The 21,702-nt window shown below is 42.5% G+C and overlaps 1 protein-coding gene across 2 annotated transcripts; it reads right to left on the bottom strand.

Moving 5' to 3' along the window:
- Positions 1 to 319: 319 nt before the first annotated feature.
- LOC138963972 (uncharacterized) lies at positions 320 to 19,758 on the bottom strand. Of its 2 annotated transcripts, none has more exons than XM_070335831.1 (5): positions 18,605 to 19,758; positions 10,034 to 10,362; positions 7,910 to 8,050; positions 4,619 to 4,960; positions 320 to 2,918 (listed from the first exon to the last, which is right to left on the bottom strand). In XM_070335831.1, the coding sequence occupies exons 2-5, from the start codon at positions 10,070 to 10,072 to the stop codon at positions 2,691 to 2,693; spliced, it is 750 nt and encodes a 249-aa protein (XP_070191932.1). In that variant the 5' UTR covers positions 10,073 to 10,362; positions 18,605 to 19,758; the 3' UTR covers positions 320 to 2,690. The 2 variants fall into 2 exon arrangements, with proteins under 2 accessions (XP_070191932.1, XP_070191933.1); XM_070335832.1 differs by lacking the exon at positions 18,605 to 19,758 and adding an exon at positions 17,557 to 17,688.
- Positions 19,759 to 21,702: the final 1,944 nt, after the last annotated feature.

Below are 21,702 nucleotides of genomic sequence, written 5' to 3'. Positions count from 1 at the left end.
GTAGGTATACTACTCGTTGTTGGTTGTTTTTTTAGTGTTGTTCTTTTAGTTTCAGGATGACAGATTGATTAAATATTTGATATTGCTTCACGCGGCTTGTTTAAACTACAAAAAGGGGTTATTAATTTGCTTTGATGGAGTAACTTGTCTTTAGGTGGTTGTGTTAGACTGTGTTGGGTAAAAAGGGAAGTCTCATGAGTTTACTATGGCATTCATAATGCGTTCATAACTATAGGAATGCACATACACACACGCAAATGAACATGCACACACTGCGTTAGTGCAACAAATGCCAACAATAAATCGTATCAGGTTTCGTTTTAAACATTTTTTTATTTCAAGAATCACTCAGCTCTTGAACATATAACTTTGATGTGCATTACAAATGTATAATTTTAAGGAGGAACAACATTTCTTGAGAAGAATAAGATAAAAGGTTGATGACTGTAAGATTCTTCTTTTTCTCAAAACACCATGTAAAGAAAGGCAAGGAAAAAAAGTTGGTGCATGGACTAGGTTTTTTATTCCCAAGGTTTTGCACACTGTACATGTCAGAGTAAAAAGAGAATGACTAGTGTATTGTAAACTGAAATACCAAGTCATCAGGGGGGAAAATGAATGAAAAATGTGCAGAAATCAGTTCATCCAACAGTTCATAATGATGCTGCTGACACACTTGACAGCGACTCCATTTTGACTTGCACAGTTATTTACATAATTATGCAGATGCTCTCTCTCTCTCTCTCTCTCTCTCTCTCTCTCTCTCTCTCTCTCTCTCTCTCTCTCTCTCTCTCTCTCTCTCTCTCTCTCTCTCTCTCTCTCTCTCTCTCTCTCTCTCTCTCTCTCTCTCTTGGAAGCTCCCTACACGCTCAAGCGTGACTCTCTTTTGCACACACACACACACATACACCACACACACACACACACGATCATTTATGCAGACATCACACCACAAATGCAATCGATATCACATCTGGAATGAAGTACTGAGAAAATAATACTGGATCGGCAAAACATAGTAAAAAGATGACTGCAAATATAGTTTAGTGGGAAATGATCAATGACAACAATCTATGAAAGGAATGGTAAATTGAAGATAGTAAAGATGTACTGATGGTAACCTGAAGAAAATTCTGTTGTTTGAAAACGTAGGCATGATCTGATTTGACAAGTCATAATGCCTGAACGCTAATCATTGCCCACTATCTGACCCCGTGCATATGTCGACACGCATATGTGTCTGCATTTGAACATAAATTCACCTGTGCACAGGATAATTGATCTTTTTTGGGGGGATATGCCCTAAAACAGCGTCTTGATTTGTGTAATGAATAGAAGTACAGTCAAACCTGTCTATAACGGCCATCCAAGGGACCGACCAAAGTGGTTGTTATAAACAGGTGGTCGCAATGGAAAGATGAATTATATGGAAACAACAATTATTGTCTCGGATCCTTCCAAATGGTTGTTTTGGGCAGGTGATCGCTTTCAAAAGGTCAGTGGTCGCAAGGGAAGGTTTGACTGTACATGTACATCAATGAATGCCGATTGTTTATAGCCAAGTGTCTACACTGCAGGGAGCATGTGTTAAGTTTAAGCTTTTTGGACTTGCTTTGATAAAGCAGTATATGGGCTTAAATTATGTGTTTTCATAAAAATGTTGAAATGGAAATTCTCAATTCTCTTGATGAATGGGTTCTGATGACTTCTTTTTTTGTTCAGTCTTGTTCACGCAAGAGAGATGAAATAATAGCACATTGTACAAGACCTTTGTCAGTAATGTTAGTCCGCCGATTTCTTTATATACGGATAAGTCACGATGCTTCAGTTGATATTCACCATTCCAGTCTGTTCACCTTCAGATTATTTCACCGTATGTGATGTCTTTGATACCCCCCGCGGGTTAGGGGGAAGAATTTACCCGATGCTCCCCAGCATGTCGTAAGAGGCGACTAACGGATTCTGTTTCTCCTTTTACCCTTGTTAAGTGTTTCTTGTATAGAATATAGTCAATGTTTGTAAAGATTTTAGTCAAGCAGTATGTAAGAAAGTCCTTTGTACTGGAAACTTGCATTCTCCCAGTAAGGTAATATATTGTACTACGTTGCAAGCCCCTGGAGCAATCAAGTTTTTTTATTAGTGCTTTTGTGAACAAGAAACAATTAACAAGTGGCTCTATCCCATCTCCCCCCCTTTCCCCGTCGCGATATAACCTTCATGGTTGAAAACGACGTTAAACACCAAATAAAGTAAAGAAAGAAAGGCACATGTGTAACACAGTATTGTCATTGCCGTCGACGCATATCGCAGGCATAGTATATAATCCAGGCACTGGAGGGGGTATTACTTAGATCGGCTGACTGGCTAATGCAAAGATTGGCTGTTTCCCATTTGAAGCTGCTTTGCATATGGTAGACAACCTTGCGATGATAATTATGATAGCATTGGTTGTACACGTTACGACAGCAGTGGGGTTTAGTGTTATCATCAAAGTTCCTCCACCATTCAGTCGTGAACAAGTAGGAGATCAATGAGTTCTGTTGCTATCATTCTTCAAAGTTTTGTTCACTTTTTGGTGACTATGAATGTACAGTACACGAACCTCGTTTTGGCAAGATTGAAGACACATGCAGACACTGAAAAAGCTGATTCAGTCAGTTTTGAAAGCATAAATGCATCACCACCCATCATCAATGTCTGCCTTGCGTCACGAAGACGGTGGGCAAAGTGGAATCTCCATTTCTGTCCCCACCGCCGGTGTACCTTGTTCCCTGGAGGGTTTCGCCCTTGTCCTCCGTGACGTGGTGCCGGGCCCAGCGTACAGTGATCGGAGGCAGGATGAGCTGCTTGGCCTGTTTGGTGGCCTGCTCCTCTGCCTGTGTTGCCTTCACGTCTTCTGACGTGGGTCGACTCTTCACCTGTCACAGAAAGATGCATGTGTCGTGACCAATTCATGGAATTGCCGAACTCGCAACATTTTTGTTCATTTCGTGTAAATGTCAAAACGTTGTCCATTTTGCGAAATAGGCAGCGATTTGCCAAATATGCGTAAAAAGATGGGCAACTATTTCCGCCAAATCGGCAGCCGATTACGCCTATAATGAGCAAGCTGCCCATTTCGCGAAGTCAGCAATCACCGTCTGTTAATTGTGCATGTGGTCTGAACAACGGAAGTCCCTATTGTGCCTGAGAGTGGTCGTGAAAGATGCATGGATCATTTCGGACTTGATTCCTTATCGATTGTCTGCAGCCAACGGATGGAGGTGAAGTAGGTTATAAGTAACACATCCATACATGAGATGGAAAACGAGGCATGATGCTACGTGTACTTTTGATGGGTGGCATGTAGCTTTTTTTGCTGCTTCACTTTGTTCGCTCGGTTTGGTCGAAGACTCTGAAGACATTTATCGCGTCAGTGAAATGGTCCCAGCAGCGAAGAGCTAGAGAACACCCTCAGTAATTATTAAGACCAACCAATTTTAACAATGCCGCAATGTGAGTCCCCTCTGATGTGAGAACACCTCCCGTGAAAGGAAACTTTCTGTTGACCCTTTGTCGAGTATTACTCTTTGCTATAAGTATAACACAATATACCTGGAATGGAAGGCCATCTGCGATGTAGGAACACTTTAGGCTGATCCCAAAGATGTCCTTTCATCGAGTTTACTTCTGTATATACAGGGTGACCCAAAAAAAAAGAGTACCCAAACAAAACGTCATAAATTGAACAAAAATAAAGCAATCTTCATAAAATTTATTTACACACAAAAGTAGCCTCTGCATGATTTCAACAGAAAATGTTAGCATTCTAGCTTGTCTTTCAGGAAAGTTATGCTCATTCTACAGAACATGCTCCAAATGGCCTCCCCCGGATTTAAATCCCCCAGATTTCTATCTTTGGGGGTTCCTGAAAGACAACGTCTACAGGAACAACCCACAGACAATCGCAGAACTCAAGCGAGCCACAACAACAACCATTCGCGGAATCTCGCAACAGGAGTGTGTGCGGGTGATTGATAACTTTGCGCGGCGAGTTCAAGTTTGCCTGAATCGGCGCGGAGGCCATTTGGAGCATGTTCTGTAGAATGAGCATAACTTTCCTGAAAGACAAGCTAGAACGCTAAAGTTTTCTGTGCACATCATGCAGAGGCTATTTGTGTGTGTAAATAAATTTTATGAAGATTGCTTTATTTTTGTTCAATTTATGACGTTTTATTTGGGTACTCTTTTTTTTGGGTCACCCTGTATATGATAGGGGTTCTTCCATGACAGGGGGTATTCTTTAGTCAAAATAATAGACCAAGAGAGCCCACATTGTTGTTCGTTATTGATAGTTTTTTGTCATTGGCAGAGCCTCATATATGGTAGCCACCAACGTATGTCAAAGCGACACGAAGCTTATCGGATGTTCATTTAATGGGATTGGTTATCTTCATCCAGCTTTGGGCCTATGTATTTAGACGACCGCAGAAACGATTCACACACCAAACTTATAACTCCATATTTACACCAAAAGTCTTCTGACTGTCTTTAATTGAGCCCAAATTCGTCTTTTTACCGAAAATTCTATGCAAAAGCTTCGTGAAGTCGACTTCGCCTAATTGGTTTGAGGCTTTACCTGGGGCTTCATCCTCAACAGAGCCGATGTGGTCTTGGTCCTGTCGAAGACATTGACACCTCGCCTCTTGCTCTGGATTCGCATGGACTGCCTCTTCCTCTTGGCCGACGACGTGTTCTCCTTGATGTTCTGCTCGATGAGGGGCTGGATGTCCAGCTTGCTGGCCCCCAGCCCGTAGTGGCCCAGGTGGCTCTCGGAGCGATTCCCGGAGCCGCTGTCGTGCCTGGAGCGCGCGATCCCGTCTAGAACATGGCGGTGCGCCACTTGGTCCTTGAGGTGTTCCTTGTGGAACGACGTCTTGCGGTCGTTCTTCTTCTCGAAGATGTCTTTTTCTGCGTCCACCTGAAACAAAGAGAAGAACTGAATGCTGTTTCTCTTTCGTTCAAGAATGGGGATATTTTAACACTTGTTTTTGAGGTCTTCTTTATGGAACGACGTCTCGCGGTCGTTCTTCTTCTCGAAGATGTCCACCTAAAAGAAGTATTAGAAATTAATGCTGTTTATCTTTCGATCAAGAATTGGCGACATTTTATCACTAAATAAAAATTGTTTTTGACGGGAGCTCTTTGTGGAAAGGAAGTCTCCCAGTCGCTCTTCTTCCAGTCGAATATGTCTTTTTCTGCGTCCTCCTGAAAGAAGGAGAAGGAACGAATTGTGTTTATCTTTTGATCAAGACTTGGTGACATTTTGATCATTGTTCTTTCGGGGTTCTTTGTGAATAAACATCTTGTGGTCTTTCTTATTCTCGAAGCAGTCTTTTTCCGCGTCCACCTGAAATTTTTGGGAGAGAGGGGGAGAGAGAGACGGGGGGGGGGGGGGGGGGAGGGAGAGAGAGAGAGAGAGAGAGGGGGAGGAGGAATAGAGAGAGAGCGAGAGAGCTGTGCTGCGCTTTGCCAGCACTATGGTGTTGAAAGCAAGGAACTCGAATTTAAATGTGCAGCTACCCTAAAGGCACATTCATTCTCGTGAAAACAGGTTTTCTCTCGCTCTCAGGTCTACCCAGCCTTCAGTTTCGTGGGATAAGACCATCCCTCCACTTCAGCTGACACATACAAAAAATTAACACCCTGTCTTCAATCTGTGTAGAGCGAGTAGTTATTTCATAAATCCCAGTTTGTGCAAAGACTGTGAGCACCTAAGCTGTTGATAGTTGGTATGTGACCAAGTGAAGGGATTGTCTTATCATATGTAAAAGCCTGGTCAGAGCTAAGACGGCGAGTTGAATGGTTTACACGGGAAGGACTCTGCCTTTAAACTACATTCACCGTCGAAGAGAGAGAGAGAGAGAGAGAGAGAGAGAGAGAGAGAGAGAGAGAGAGAGAGAGAGAGAGAGAGAGAAAAAAAGTTGGTAAGAGAGTTTCCAAATTAAAAGCAATAAACGTGTGATAGCAAAGAAATACGAAAGGACAAATCACTGAGCAGCGCAATAAAGGAAGTCGGTACACACAAACGAATCAGTCCTAACAGTCTAAACAGTAGCGCTTATGTTCGTTCTGGGCTGTAAACTTAACCGTGTGTTGGCTTGATTTGCATATATAATAGCTGATTCACCTCGGTGTCAAGTGTTTCTTTTGTTCAGACAAAATTACCCGCCTATAAATGCATTCAGTGGATTTGGACGGTTGTTCATGTCTGAGCACCCGTGTTGCAATGTTAAACAATGCAGGTGTGAATTCTATGGAGCCACTAAAGCGTTTGCCGGCGTTGTCGCAGCGGTACAATGTAACCTGTTTGTACGGCCGCAACAAGATAAGCTTAAGCGGCTATAGTTAAACTTGGTTGCTGCAAAGACCACTTTGGACAATAAGTTCAAGCCGAAAGAATGCAAAACTACTTGATTTTGAGCTTCAGGCCTGCACACAGTACAAGCAAGCACACAGTGACATTCGTCAAGAACATACCGGGGGGGGGGGGGGGGGGGGGGGGTATCTGGGAATCCCTGGTTTGAGTTCAATGAAATCGGTTTCGAACTTATCTAAAACTAATTGTTATGACATTTACACAGAATACAGTGTTGTTCACATGCCTTGGTCTTCGGTCATTTACGCATTTTTTTTTTTTTTACCTGACGCATTGTTCTGAACCAAGGCGGGTCGAATGTCTGATAGTTTTGACACCGATGGCATTAGATGTCCTTTGTCACAACAATTATTTTGCGGCCTGGCCATTTTGACCAATATATAATTTGAATCCAGGTCCAACTGAGCTATTGTTTCTGTGTCTGGGAAAAACACTGCAGAATATTAAATTGGTTATGTTATAACCTAATTCACACCATCTTATCTTTTCAAAATGTATTTGATTCTTCAAAGCAGTGCCTCAGAGATTTTTGACGTAACATATTTGTTCGATCCTATTTTCTTTGCTTTTGAGTTTCCCGTAAAGCAATTTTGTGTGTGTTAAAGTCTGGTTCATTTGACACGAATTAAAAACATAAGATCTGCTTGTATTCAGGAACCGAAAAGAGAGACAAGAGAGTACTAGTAAAATCAATGGACATAGTGTGCCGAGTAAACGGGGTTATGTTAGGCAGAGGTACTTGGGGTTTGAAGTACGAACAGCACCGTCAAGTGCAACATAGAGTAGCAGAGAAAGCAGAAGAAAAGGAGCTAAGTCCGGACGATCGCAAGCTCTCTTAGTTCCAAGTACTTGTGTCAACAGTTGAACTGGTCAAATTATGTCCTGCGTCGTGCACATACCTATTCACTTAGGGAGGGGCAAGTCGCTTGTCTGTTTCTCTGTCTGTCTGTATTACTGTCTGTGTGTTTGTATAATTTATCTAACCCTCTTTCATTCCTAAGATTGGAACACGCGCGCGAGCACACACACACACACACACACACATACGCTCGCACGCACAAACGAACACACACACATACACACACACGCACATATGAACACACACACACACACACACATACGAACACACACACACACACACACACACATACACATACGAACACACACACACACACACACACACCATGGGTGGGATTCTTCCGGTATATGCCGGAAATCCAGATTCGTAATGTCTGTGGTGACGTTTTTTTGGTTGTTAATTATACAAATCCTTCAACATCTGGGGACCCCCCTTAAAATTCTTCAGGATTCATCACATTTTCAGTCCCCCCCCCCCCCCCCCACACACACACACACACATACGGCGCTTCTTCGCATGCCTCCAAATCTACTGCTATACTGTCAGTAAAATATTGACCGAATATAAGAATAAAAATTAAAAAAAAATATCATGCAGAAAAATCCAAATGAATTAAAAGAAATCGTCTATACCTGTTTCTTGTGGTTCCTCAAGCGGGTTTCGTGAGACCTGTTGAGCACGTCAGTCAGTTTGGCCCGGGTGGCCACCTGTCGCTCCAACGCTTCCACCCGGGTCTCCACGTAGAAGGCGTGGGTGTAGTCATCGTAGATCACCTGAATTATAATAATTATTATAATAATAATCATACAGTAATGACATTTAAACGTTCTTGTAAATCGCTGTTCACCACAGTCTTGGCGCGTTTTACAAAACACATTGGATATTAAAATTCAACACTGATTTCACACAGAACTTATTTCAGGCCCTGATCACAGTGAACAGTGAACAACCCGTCTAAATACACAGTACTCACATACAATCAAATCCCAAAACAGATAGACTGCTGATCATGTTTGTTTGTTTGTTCCCTTAGTTAGACGTTCCCAAAAGTGTCTTGCTTTTTGATTTCATTTTCATTTTCATTTTCATTACTGTATTGTCCCATCGCTGGGAAATTCGGGTCGCTTCCTCCCAGTGGAAAGCTAGCAGCAACGGAGTCGCGCTACCCAGGTGTCTGCGTGTTTAGGTGTATTCAGCCACCTGCACTTATGGCAGAATGACCAAGGTCTTTTACGTGCCATTGTGATGACACGGGGGTGGGACATGGCTTCCGTCTCTGGGTCTGCACATAAAGTTGACCCGTGTCCGTCCCGGCCCGAATTTGATCCTGCGACCTTCCGACCACAAGTCCAGTGCTCTACCAACTGAGCTACCGGGCCCCCACATACAGTAAACAAAAACAAATTACAATAGGCTTTAAAAGTAAGAAACCGGACAGGCATGTTCAATGCTTCAACTGCAAGCATTACAGACAGTGGAAGTCCCCGTTCTCTCCCACCCCCCGATTTGGACTTCCTCCCTGTACAGACGTTGCTTTTTGGTTTAAACAGAACTTTATTCAATTTTAATCATGACAAGAACAATGCATGGATGATTACATACTCAAGCATATAATGCTTATTTTAAGCAATCATAGTAATTACAAAACAATGGTTAGCATGATGGCGGAATAAATACATTAACTCATTTCAGGAAACGAAGAAACAAAACAAAAACAAAACAGATACACAGACAAGCAGAAAATGGGACGGGGTTGGTGATACAGGAGGTGGGGAAAGGGCTTTTCAGATTGTTGTTGTTCATAACCTTCTGCTATATAATTTACCTCCATTTTCAGACTACATTTTCAGACTACATTTTCAGACTACATTTTCAGACTACATTTTCAGACTACATTTTCAGACTACATTTTCAGACTACATTTTCAGACTACATTTTTAGACTACTTTCATTGTTAAGACTACTTCCACGTTAAGACTTTTTAAATTTCTTACAAAAAAAAAGGGGGGGAGACAGACAGAGAGAGAGAGAGACAGAGAGAGAGAGACAGAGAGACGGAGGGAGAGAGAGAAAGAGATACTATATGGTATGTGGAAGAGAAAATGTTTAAATGTTGAAAAATGTTGTACTCGCATCTCACAAAAATAACCTTACACATCACATTACAGTGGAAAACCCTTTAAAGACTTCTAAAAAGCTGAGAAAATAAGGTCTTACAAAGGAGGGGGTCTACAGAAGCAAGTTTTATTTAACAGAAAACCTAAGAAGGCGAGCTCTTAAAAAGGGGAGGGGGGGGGGCGGGGTCATAAATCGGGGGGTCTTTAAAGGTGGGTTCCACTGTACTCACATCTGACAAACATTCTTTCTTTTTTTGGTGTTTAACGTCGTTTTCAACCACGAAGGTTATATCGCGACGGGGAAAGGGGGGGAGATGGGATAGAGCCACTTGTCAATTGTTTCTTGTTTACAAAAGCGCTAATCAAAAATTTGCTCCAGGGGCTTGCAACGTAGTACAATGTATTTACCTCACTGGGAGAATGCACGTTTCCAGTACAAAGGACTTAACATTTCTTACATACTGCTTGAGTAAAATCTTTACAAAAAATTGACTATATTCTATACAAGAAACACTTAACAAGGGTAAAAAGAGAAACAGAATCCGTTAGTCGCCTCTTACGACATGCTGGGGAGCATCGGGTAAATTCTTCCCCCTAATCCGCGGGGGGTTCTGACTAACACACAAAAACATGGCATACCTTGCGAGTTCTCATCGTTGTACTGACTGCTCGATCCATGGTGAGTGGTGGGCGTGCGAACCTTTATATAGGAGCCCCCCTGAGTTTGAAGAATTGGGGGGTGTTTGCTTTGCTTATAGCTCGTGGAGGCGTTCCTAACGTGGTGCCGTTTTAGGGTGAAATCTGCGAGTGGTGGGCTGAGTGGTACTGCTTTGTGGCGCTGGTGACGGTTTGTGGCGCTGGTGACGGTTTGTCAGTGGCGTATTGTTGAATTGTGAAGGGAGCGAAGGCTTGACTGAGTGAGATAGCTGTCTTGTACAACTGTATATTATCCGGGTCCGTGATTCCACCTGTGTAAGAGAGAAACGGGTTTATAAAGCTTGCTTTTTTATGTGCAGGTTATTCTCTTGTCTCTTCACACAAACATGCACGCACATACTCGCGTGCGCATTCATAAGTCGCATTGTCAAGTTAACAACATTTTTCAACATTTAAACATTTTCTCTTCCAAATACCATATAGTATATCTCTCTCTCTCTCTCTCTCTCTCTCTCTCTCTCTCTCTCTCTCTCTCTCTCTCTCTCTCTCTCTCTCTCAGTCTCTCAGTCTCTCTGTCTCTCTCTCTCTCTGTCTCTCTCTCTGTGTCTGTCTCTCTCTCTCTCTCTCTCTCTCTCTCTCTCTCTCTCTCTCTCTTTTCCAAGAATAGATCTCTTTAAAATCAAGCCTAACCTTTTCTGGCAGCAAGGTTAGAACCTAAAGTTCTTGGCGAGAAAACAAATGGAAAAGGTTTTGAAATTAAACTCATACATTGTTGCATCAAACCGTAGAATCTTATTGTTGGGTACTGCATTACTAAATCACTTTTATCTTATCTTATCTTATCTCGTTTTAAACGTCTATTAAATTTGACTAGTGGCAACGGTTCAGACTGTTTGGTGTGACAGTATGGCGGGGTTTTAGTGAGAACTACATGTAGAATGTAATTGCAAAGAAGCATCGGTCTGGAAAATGCCTAGCGCGACGATCATTGCCATTGGCTTTGCTCTTTGACACCTTACGAGAGAGTCACTGATATCACTCCAACCACAACGGATATATATGTTTTTGTCTGTACCTGCCGCGCCACATTTCATTCAGTGACCGCGGACAAAAGAGAAGCGTTCCGCAACACAAACACGAATACAGGTCCTTCTCTCCATATATATATTGCTTTCACCCACAGGAGCTTGTATCCAATCGCCGGTCGATCATTATTTACAGTCCACTACTTGTATCCAATCGCCGGTCGATCATTATTTAGTAGTAGTATGTCGTAGTAGTGGACTGTAAATAATGATCGACCGGCGATTGGATACAAGCTCCTGTATATAGTAGTAGTATGTCGTAGTAGTGGACTGTAAATAATGATCGACCGGCGATTGGATACAAGCTCCTGTGCTTTCACCGAGAAGACAATTGCTGTCTACACCGACACCCGCACGGAGCACTGTTCGCGGACAGAGAGAATGATGGACCATTTGACAAAGCCTTAGTGTGCAATAAACTTAGGGTCGCTGTGGCTGTGTGAGAGATATTGGATAGATCTCGCAGACAGGGGGGTGATCCTTCTCAGCCAGAGGAAAAACTACTATTTTTATAAGCCTTTAGGTATTCAATCATCAAACAAGAACATTGCGTTTCTCTGTGTGTTTGAAGTACAGAGAGAGACGGGTAGGGGTAGCAGCATAGGAGATCGAGTGTCAATGTCTTTACGTAGTAGCCACTCTAGGTGCAAAAACCGTTTAAAAATGTCTTACCCCTATGCTCACTGATGCTGGTTTTTTCTTTACCCCATCCATTTTGAAACTTAAACACTAATCAGACAGGGAGAGGGGGGGGGGGGGGGGTGATCCTTCTCAGTCAGAGAAGAAACTACCGTATTTCTAACTTTACAAGCCTTTAGGTATTTAATCAGGAAACAAGAATAGCCTAATTATAGCGTGTCAGTGTTTGAGGTACAGAAAGAGACAGTGTGATCCTTCTCAGCCAGATAAGAAACTACCGTGTTTCTAACTTTACAAGCCTTTAGGTATTTAATCAGGAAACAAGAATAATTATAGCGTGTCAGTGTTTGAGGTACAGAAAGAGACAGTGTGATCCTTCTCAGCCAGATAAGAAACTACCGTGTTTCTAACTTTACAAGCCTTTAGGTATTTAATCAGGAAACAAGAATATAGCGTGTCAGTGTTTGAGGTACAGAAAGAGACGGGTGAGGGTAGCAAGGAAGATCGAGCCAATAAAGCACGTGTCAATACGGTTCACATAAAGCCTTACTAGGTGCAAAAACCTTTACAATACGGTTTTACCCTGTTCTCACTGCAGTTAGGGTGTTTTCGTTTTTACCCCGTCTGTGTTCAAACTTAAAGACTGATAAGAGACTGTCTGTCTTTGTGAGGTCCTTGTCATAGACGGATTGAGTTTTGTCGTTTGGGTTGTGCTTTGCGGTGGTAAATACCTGACAGGCGAGCAGGGTGTGGGTCTTCTGCGAATAAACAGTAGAACCTTAAAACAGTGGCACCCACCTACTTTGCGAACGCGTTGTCTTTCTGTCTCTCTTTCTTTTTTTCTTCGCTTATTTCCGTGTTGCACTTCAACACTCAGATTAGTAATTTGTCCTAAAAAGGCGCATTCAAGGGAAGAACTTGCAAATGGTTTGTTGATAAACAAAGACATGTAACAATAAGTGAATGGAATTCAATTGGTTGGTCCACATACATCAAACCCTACAATTTCAACAGCGGTTCAATCAGCATGGTCTATGATGCTGTACTAACTTTGTTTTCTATTGCTTTCCTAACCTTTGAGAATAGATTCATTTGCTGTGATTCTCTTGGTAGAAAGTCCAATACAGGTGGTTGGAAGAAAGACAAAAGGGGGGAGGGTGGGGGTTGTCATGTTTGATTTGTGTTTCGCCGATTCTGATGAAAACTCATTTTTGTGTGGGGAAAAAGTCACAGAAAACAGTACTGTTAATCAATAAGGTCGTATGTGGTAGATTGATGCTGCCGAAAAATAAGGTGAAATGTCATTTAAAAAACAAATGTTTTACCGCAGTTTACAGTTCGTAACTCAATTAAGATCACTCTCCGGTCGAAATAGCAAATAAAGACCGCGTATACAGTTGCCAGGGCAAGCAAGAAAGCAAAGCAACTTCCCGGCTTCCCCGAACGAACGTCACAGCAGTAATTGGCCCTTGTGACTTTGGCCCCCTAAGCGGCGACAAACAACGAGGAAGGAAAAATCATTAGCTAACCATTTAGACCTCCGTTGGACTTCAGCAATCGGCCCATTGAACCGTCACTTCTCCCCCAGACAACTGAAATGCATTACTTCTCTCAAGAGGGGGTGAGTACGATCGATGGCATAGGGGTTGGCTGTTGGTTCAACTTGTTAGGTCGCCTGGTGTGGGCAACGACAGAATGCATACAGTGGGATCCCCTTTTAAGACCTCGAAGAAGATAAGAAATTCAGGTCTTAAAAAAGACGGTTAAGACCTCCAAAAATATAAGAAATTCAGGTCTTCAAAAAGAAGGAGGCTTAAAATGAGATAAATTCAGAGATGCTGTGAACACACACTTTGAACCAGGGGGGGGGGGGGGGTCTGAAAGGGGGGGGGGGGGTTCTAGTACTGTACTGTTTTGCTATGCAATGCTATATCTCCAACAATCTTAAGAAAATCAGGTCTTCAAATTTAAAGAAAGACTCTTAAAATGGAGGTGTATTTAGATATGCTATGAACTCACAATTTGAAAAAGAAATGTCTTTTTAAAGGGGGGAGGTCTTACAGTGGTGATATAGGGGTCCGAAATGATTTTTCCAGTGTGTCTGTGTGTGTGTGTGTGTTTGTGTGTGTGTGTGTGTGTGTGTGTGTGTGTGTGTGTGTGTGTGTGTGTGTGTGTCACTCTCTCTATTCCCCCTCGCTCTCCCCCCCCCCTCTCTCCGTCTGTCTTCTTGCTCTCATTGAATGTGCCCATGTGGTTAAATATACACTAGCGAGGTGGGTGTGCGTACTAATCCTCAAGTACATGAAATACAACGCCAGTCTTTTGTTTGGAGCTGTGATGGTATCGGTGTAAACCAATCGATACAGTGCGAGCAGATCAATCGATTTGGGAATCGGTTGTGTGCCCTTTGCGTGACTGTTCCTGTGTTTCACATTATTATGAGGATTAATTTATCGATCGACTGATTGGTGTCGTTTTTGTTTTTTGTTTTTAGTATATATTTCAATCGTGAATTGGTCGATTTTGAAATTGGTCGTGTGCCCTTAGCTTGACTGTTTCTGTGTTTCGCAAAACTGTCAGGATTAGCTGATCGATCGCCTGATTTAAAAAATAAAGTAAATATTCTATTTCTATCGTTCCATTCCTAATGTGATCTGATTCAATAATAGTTTTTTTTAGTCTTCGATTGTTTTGGCAATTACTATGATTTAGGTTTCGTGGTTAAATGCTGCTATGCTTTCTTGTGTTTATCTATCTGTGATATAAATTGCCATATCTACCCATTCCTTTTTTTCAGGGTCAAGTTCTCTCTCTCTCTCTCTCTCTCTCAGTCTCTCTCTCTCTCAGTCTCTCTCTCTCTCTCTCTCTCTCTCTCTCTCTCTCTCTCCCCCCCCCCCCCCCCATACCATCCCAGCCCGTCCCCCGCATGACCACGTTTTGTCCATTAGCAAAGATGATTCCCTGTCTCAGGTTGAGAATTCAACTATTGCGTACTGCGTATTACATTAATACAGAAGCTTCTGTCTAAATGTATCTCTTAAGCTAGGCTTTCTGAGAGTTGAAGGCACAGTAAGCCTCCCGTAAACCATCACAGATCTCCCCGAGCGTCTACATATAGTACAAGCATACTTCCATTTGAACGCTCACCCAACGGGAACATCCTGGCTGCTTTCTGTCGAGCGTGAGAAATTGTCAAAGAATTTATTTTCGTGGACTTGGTCCTCAACAACAATGGTGCCTCGTTTTGGTGCTGGACGGCTGTTATGAATACCGGAATTCACGCCCGGACAGTAAGCCTCCCGTAAACCATCACAGATACTGTCAGGCTTTTACACACAGTACAAACACCCTTCCATTTGAACGCTCACCAAACGGGAACATCCTAGGTGCCCTACGTAAAGAGCGAGCAATTTTTAAAGAATTAATTTTGCAGATTGTCTCGAACACTTTTTGGACCCATCCTGAACTCAGGTCAAACATGAGTTACTTCCCTTCAGGTCTCATTCTATCGATGTAAACTGGCGATAGCCGTGAATCGATGATTATCAAAATGTTTTTGGACCGTGGTGCGTTTTTGCGCTAGACCTAACTTTTAAAATCTAAATAATAAATTGACATGTTGTTACACAAACATTCTTTAATCATAAAAGAATTCTTTTTTCATCAAGACAAGATCAGTACAATTCGAAGTGGTGAAAGTTTGAAAAAAGAAAAGCCCGGAAGCAGGGTCACGCAAGGGTCGTAGCAGACGACGGTTTATCAGTGCATATCGCCGTTCCTCTCAACAGTCAAAAGCCATCGCCAGAGTTCTTGTGAACCACAGCCGTTTGTTTCGTGCATAAAAACGTGCTATTGTAAATAAGCTCACATCGAGTCGCATTCAAATGACTAACTGACGACCACATTGTGAAAAAGGGAAACTCGATCACACGGGTTCACGATGGCTCAGGGGTAAGATAAACCACGCAAAAATAAATTCTTTGAAAATTGTTCGCTCTTTACTGAGGGCACCTAGGATGTTCTCAATCGGTGAGTGTTTAAATGAAAGGGTGTTTGTACTGTGTGTAAAAGCCTGACCGTATCTGTGATGGTTTACGGGAGGCTTACTGTGCCTTTAAGCTGCATGAGAACTTCACATGGATCAATGTTGGTGTCTTCGAGCATTACGTATCAAACACGTTTCAAATGCACGATTTGACGATAGAAATGGTGGATCTCTTATATACTTGCCACCCAAGGTTTTCCCTGTCAAAAATGGTATGAAAGATGTCAAAGTAATTTCACCAGGTGCCAAACTAATCTTTGACTCACAGAACGGAAGCCTGCAATACTGTTGTCTTCGTAACTTCAAGTAATACATTTCTTTTTAAGATACGTAGCCTGAGTGCATTCTTATTTAAAAACAAAAATTCCATTTACATCATTGTGGGGCGTTTACCATTCCATTATCATGCATCCATCAACAAAAATCTATTTACATCATTGTGGGGCGTTTACTATTCCATTATCATGCATCCATCAACAAAAATCTATTTACATCATTGTGGGGCGTTTACTATTCCATTATCATGCATCCATCAACAAAAATCTATTTACATCATTGTGGGGCGTTTACTATTCCATTATCATGCATCCATCAACAAAAATCTATTTACATCATTGTGGGGCGTTTACTATTCCATTATCATGCATCCATCAACAAAAATCTATTTACATCATTGTGGGGTGTTTACTATTCCATCATCATGCATCCATCAACAAAAATCTATTTACATCATTGTGGGGCGTTTACTATTCCATTATCATGCATCCATCAACAAAAATCTATTTACATCATTGTGGGGCGTTTACTATTCCATTATCATGCATCCATCAACAAAAATCTATTTACATCATTGTGGGGCGTTTACTATTCCATTATCATGCATCCATCAACAAAAATCCAAAAACAGATGGACTGCCAACGTTCCGAAATTCAGAAGAAAAAACCACGTGTTATTAGAACGTTTAATTCAATCAATATGAGGCTTATATCGCGCGTATTCCGTGGGTACAGTTCTAAGCGCAGGGATTTTTTTTTTTAATGCAATTTATATCGCGCACATATTCAAGGCACAGGGATTTATTTACTTAGTGACAACACGTTACAACTACAGTACGTCACCCAGTGGTCCATTAAGTTGACTGACAGACAATCACTCATGATACAGATGCTGGCGAGACAATCACTCATGATACAGATGCTGGCGAGACAATCACTCGTGATACAGATGCTGGCGAGACAATCACTCATGATACAGATGCTGGCGAGACAATCACTCATGATACAGATGCTGGCGAGACAATCACTCATGATACAGATGCTGGCGAGACAATCACTCATGATACAGATGCTGGCGAGACAATCACTCATGATACAGATGCTGGCGAGACAATCACTCATGATACAGATGCTGGCGAGACAATCTTCAACACACAAAAGTATCCACTCATTGATCGACCATTCACGTATTTGTTCAAACGAGTTGTGTGTGTTAACACTGGTAAATTTAAGCGTTACTTTGAACCTTATTTTTTGGCAAAATACTACTCTTCAAAGCGTTTGTTTCCAAGCATACATAACAAGACAAAGCAGTATAGCTCTGTAGATCTCCGTCCTGACAATAAGTTGAACTTAATTAATTTTGAGTTAAAGGGTGACAAAAAAACCACGTTTACAATCCTTAACGAACTGTCCCATTAGCACTCAGACCATGGCACGATAAAGGCACGTGGACTTACCTGTGCACAGGAGAAAATGACACTGTTAATTTAAGCCACGGTGAATTGAACATGCATCGTCTATAGATAGTAGTGCCCATTGGTGAAGACGTTTAAACAGCCGGTATATAAATCAGAGGTAGGTGATGCCACTCCTTAAGTTTGCACAGCCGATATATAAATCAAGAAAGGACATTTCTGCTCTTGAAGTTTCCTTTTTAGACAATTTATGAACTCTTAGCAGACCGTCAAGTACTGATATACGACTTGGACAGACAAGAAGCAAGCAGTATCATTCCAGGAGCTTAAACACACGCTACCTTTCTGGGTAGGAATGTTTAAGAGCTCAATATGCGCTCGAGTAGAACTTGTACTGGAAGAGTAAGCCGGGCCCATCACTGGTTTGGTCGTTGTAGATGTATATTTCGATATTGTGGGAGATATATTGCTGTGTTTGGTTGCTGTCATTCCTTTGCCGATTGTACGTCCGTTTGCGTTTGTGGTAATATTCACTCCTTTACTACGGAACCTCCACAAGTGCAGTTCCCTTTACTGATGTTTAAAATCATGGAGTGGTAAAATAAGTGGGACAGGGGATCGGGGACTTTAACGCCAATGCGGGTTACGGTGTGTGTGTGTGTGTGTGTGTGTGTGTGTGTGTGTGTGTGTGTGTGTGTGTGTCTCTGTGCGTGCGTGCGTGCGTGCGTGTATCTGTCTAGCCGCGTCTGTATGTACGTGAGTGCGTGCATACATGCGCGAGTGTGTGTGTTTGTGTGCTGACGTCTATATGTGTGCGTGCTTACGTGCGTTCGTGTGTCTGTGTCTGTCGGTGCCGCCTGTGTTTACAGTGTCAGTGATGACATTCGGGGATAAGAAGCCAGTCAGTGAAGCGACGACCCCGTTTCACCCCCTACCCTTCCTACTCCCGCAAGATGGTCATGCACTTGCCCCCCCCCCCCCCCCCCCCCCCCCCCCCGCCGTAAGGCTGAGGAGGGTCCTGGCCATAACCACCGAGGTGCAAACAGTCAGTATATATCAACCAACACTCAACATAATCCCGCACACCTACCTGTCAACAGGAACAACACAGGATTCCACTCCGCCCACTCTGTGGCCGTCACAGGCTGGAACTTTAAGCACAGGGGTATTTTCACAGTCACTTGTCTTTGGAATCAAACGTTCGATCTGTCTTGTTTTTAGCCTCTCTCCAAGTTTGGAAACATCAGTTAGAAACGGCATTAAGTTCACGTTTTCTCAAAGTTGATTAGTGTCCCAAATTCAAAATCTGTGCCTCTATGTTCCGAACTCACAGATCGAAAAATATAGCTTGGAAAAAACAACAACCTTTCTTTATTTGGTGTTTAACGTCGTTTTCAACCATTCAAGGTTATATCGCGACGGGGAAAGGGGGGAGATGGGATAGGGGAAAGGGGGGAGATGGGATAGAGCCACTTGTTAACTGTTTCTTGTTCACAAAAGCACTAATAAAAAAATTGCTCCAGGGGCTTGCAACGTAGTACAATTATGACCTTACTGGGAGAATGCAAGTTTCCAGTACAAAGGACTTAACATTTCTTACATACTGCTTGACTAAAATCTTTACAAACATTGACTATATTCTATACAAGAAACACTTAACAAGGGTAAAAGGAGAAACAGAACCGTTAGTCGCCTCTTACGACATGCTGGGTAGCATCGGGTAAATTCTTTCTCGTCTCAACCAATATGGGACTCCCCCTAACCCGCGGGGGGTAACAACAACCCACGAGCACAAAATCTATTGTATAATCTAAGTCGATTGATTACACCTAACGTACTGACTCGTGGGTAATAAACACAGGCTATCCAGAAACAGTCATGCGTTCACAGTGGAGTATTGCATAATCAAAGGTCTCTCTCCCGGTTGTTCCAACACAACCGACTGAGCGGTGAAGCTAGAAACAAACAAGGTTCACACTCTTATTTCACAGAACCAACACAAAGTTTTCAGTCGTTTGAATTCACAAATGCTTCCTGCTATTCATTTCTGACGCACAGATCGGAAACTAACGCTAGGAACAACCATGGTAGTAATTATCACGACCCCTGCCGCCACCAACACAAGAAAACCATGCACCCTGCGTCTGAGCCGTCCTACTCAGAAACTAACACTATAATGGTTCTTAAAAACGATAACGAAGAGTTTAAAGGCTGGGCGTCTCTGCCAATCGTCCAAGCTTGAGGGCTCAATGAAGTGTGTGTGGGTTTGTGGATCAAATCCTGAAAACGATCGTGAGCCGCCGAAAGTGTCTCCTGTAGGAAATATTGTTCAGTCGTCTTACCTACTATAATCCGGTGGCTAGCTCACAGAGGTCGATGGTTGTGTGTTGTTACACCCCCGGTGTGTATAGGATTCGGTCGATGTGTTTGTTTTGTTTGTGTGTTTGTGTTCGCATATAGATCTCAAGAATGAACTGACCGATCGTCACCAAACTTGGTGAACAGGTTCTATACATTCCTGAGACGGTCCTTACAAAAATTGGGACCAGTCAAACACACGGTTAGGGAGTTATTGGTGGATTAAGATTCTACAAGGACTTATAGAGGGACATATTAATGGTCAAAGGGAAATAACCTTCTCAGTTGGTGGCAGTCAGAATGGTAAGGACGGGGGTGTTTTTCCTACCTCGGAGGAATTTCTTGTTTTGTTTGTATTGATCTAAGGCTGATGGCAGACAGATCGTTTCGACTCATCCCGACTGGTGCCTTGTCGGCAACATTCCCATCTCACAGTACACGTGTTGCACGCCCTCTTCAGTCTTTCTTAAATATAGCCCATACTTGCATGCCAATGAGGGAACTAAGGTTCCATGCTTTTGCTGAAGGATCGGGCACGTTCCATTGAAAGACAGTTTGCAGCTGGTCTCCCAGTAAGGTAATATATTGTACTACGTTGCAAGCCCCTGGAGGAAATTTTTGATTAGTGCTTTTGTGAACAAGAAACAATTGACAAGTGGCTCTATCCCATCTCCCCCCTTTCCCCGTCGCGATATAACCTTCGTGGTTGAAAACGACATTAAACACCAAATAAAGTAAAGTAAAATCCAAACAAACCCAAAGGAGTTATTTCCGAACATCATCTATTTGATAAGGTCGTGATGACGGGAACAGTGCTGTGTGAAACGGGCTTTAGAGACCCGAGTAGGTGGTGGTGGTGGGGGCGATGGGGCGCTGAGCAAGTTAGAGGAGGGATGGCGGTATGGGCCAAGGTATGACGGCTTACTTGTGCCAAAACCTAGGGTTATCGTTTTCACGTGAAAATTAGTAATTAACAGTGTTAATTACTAATTTTCATTTTTGCCTCGTTTTCGGTCACAGTAGTCGGATTTTAAGAGTCCGCACTGAGAGGCTTCAACGCCCGGCAAACATCACTCTCACACTATTTCTAAAATATCTTTTAATAGAAGGCCTTATCGAGCAAGTAATCCGACGGGAAGATGCATTTCACTGTTTTCTGCAATAGCGCTATCCTAAACGTTGTTTTGGGTATCTTAGAAAAGAATAATCGATCCTGAAAACTTTCGAAACGAAGCTGTTCGTAGCAGACGGACTTTTGATCGGCTGTGGTCTCACACTTTCACAGATATCTTTCAATATAATTCCTTATTCGACAAGTTGTCAGGCAGACAGCTGTACTTCATATTTGTTTCCACTACCACACTCATACATTTGCTTAACAGTGTATTAGGGAAGGACAATCGATCCGAAAATGTTCGAACCGAGAGAGGAAAAATGGCGGCCGGTCGGACATGTGCAAAAGGTCCGACGACTAGCAGACGGATCTCTTCATCGAGACTCACACACTTTCACAAATATCTTTCGATAGAATTCGTTAATCAACAAGTTTTCGGACAGACAGTTGTATGTCACGGTTATCAACACATGCGCTCAGCTCTTGGTGTTAATTTATATCTAATTAAAGAACTATGGACCAGAAAAGTTTCGAATCGAAGGATGTTTTGCTCTGGCAGGTGAAACAGTCGCGCATGCGCATTGAGCCCCCACAGTCACGAGGTACAAGAAAATTAGTAATTAACGCGTGAAAATTACTAATTTTTAGTTTTGGCACTAGTAAGCCGTCAGGAAGCGAGCCAAAACTGAAAATTAGACATTAACACTTGAAAATTA

Source organism: Littorina saxatilis, linkage group LG4 (genome assembly GCF_037325665.1).
Source record: "Littorina saxatilis isolate snail1 linkage group LG4, US_GU_Lsax_2.0, whole genome shotgun sequence".
Lineage (NCBI taxonomy): Eukaryota > Metazoa > Mollusca > Gastropoda > Littorinimorpha > Littorinidae > Littorina > Littorina saxatilis.
Note: the sequence above shows the minus strand (reverse complement) of the source record. Positions and strands in the feature narration are given on the sequence as shown.

What these genes read in the sequence shown, in the direction of transcription:
- LOC138963972 (XM_070335831.1), bottom strand. Translation starts at nt 10,072, where the DNA reads ATGGATCGAGCAGTCAGTACAACGATGAGAACTCGCAAG. An exon ending in CAACGATGAGAACTCGCAAG is followed by an intron (nt 8,051 to 10,033) that starts GTATGCCATGTT and finishes ATTATAATTCAG; the next exon opens with GTGATCTACGATGACTACAC. An exon ending in TGAGGAACCACAAGAAACAG is followed by an intron (nt 4,961 to 7,909) that starts GTATAGACGATT and finishes TCTTTGTTTCAG; the next exon opens with GTGGACGCAGAAAAAGACAT.